This window comes from Dendrobium catenatum, unplaced genomic scaffold, assembly GCF_001605985.2.
Source record: "Dendrobium catenatum unplaced genomic scaffold, ASM160598v2 original_scaffold_79777, whole genome shotgun sequence".
NCBI classification, from domain to species: Eukaryota; Viridiplantae; Streptophyta; class Magnoliopsida; order Asparagales; family Orchidaceae; genus Dendrobium; species Dendrobium catenatum.
Window position 1 is genome coordinate 1 of NW_021398221.1, and position 1,030 is coordinate 1,030.

At 39.1% G+C, this 1,030-nt stretch overlaps 1 protein-coding gene across 1 annotated transcript; it reads right to left on the reverse strand.

The window, feature by feature from the left end:
* Nucleotides 1–35: 35 nt before the first annotated feature.
* On the reverse strand, nucleotides 36–998 carry LOC110094611 (uncharacterized mitochondrial protein AtMg00810-like; the record flags this gene model as incomplete). Its single annotated transcript, XM_020819876.1, has 1 exon — nucleotides 36–998. A coding segment is annotated over exon 1 (963 nt), but the record flags the coding sequence as incomplete, so codon positions are not given.
* Nucleotides 999–1,030: the final 32 nt, after the last annotated feature.

Below are 1,030 nucleotides of genomic sequence, written 5' to 3' on the forward strand. Positions count from 1 at the left end.
TCAATTTCAATGTGCTTTGTTCTGGAATGGAATACAGGGTTATTTGCTAACGCTATAGCTGATGTATTGTCACACCGTATCTCAGTTGGTGTGTTGAGCTCTATGTTGAAATCTTTAAGAAGTTTTCTTATCCAAATAACTTCAGCTGTTGCAGCGGCCAATGCCCTGTATTCCGCCTCTGTTGATGACCTTGCCACCGTGTGTTGTTTCTTGACACACCATGAGAGAATAGTATTCCCTAGAAATGTGCAGTATCCTGTTGTTGACCTTCTCGTTTGTTTGTCTCCTGCCCAATCAGCATCAGAGTAGGAATAAACTTGAAGAGGTTCGGATGTAACAGGAATACCAAAGTTAACTGTGCCTTTTATGTATCTCAAAAGTTTCTTGAGCATATGCATGTGTTCTTGAGCTGGATTGTGCATGTTTTGACAGAGCACGTTAACTGCATACGTGATGTCTGGTCTAGTTATTGTTAGATACTGTAAGGCTCCAGTGATTTGTCTGTACGTATGAGCTTCCATCGTGATCTCATCTGTTTTGGTTTCTGCTATGCATTTTGTGTAAGTAGGAGTAGCTGTTGGTTTGCATTGTGCAAGTCCTGCATTGTTTAGTATAGTTTTGGCATATGCTGTCTGAGACATGAAATAAGTGTCCTTATGTTTGGTAATTTGAATGCCAAGAAAATTTGTGATCAATCCCATGTCTTTCATTGCAAACTTCTGTTGTAGCTGTCTTATTACTTGTGTTATCATGTTACTATCATTCCCTGTTAATAAAATGTCATCCACATAGATGACCATATATAATTCCACTTGATTTTGACGGAATACAAACAGCGATGTGTCAGCTGTGCCATTTTTGAATCCGAGAAATTTGAGATGATTGCAGAGCGTTTTGAACCACTGCCTTGGAGCTTGTTTAAGCCCATATAATGCCTTGTGTAATTTACATACATAATTGGGATGAACATGATCTTCAAACCCCTTTGGCTGCTTCATATACACTTCTTCCTCAAGATTACCATGGAGAA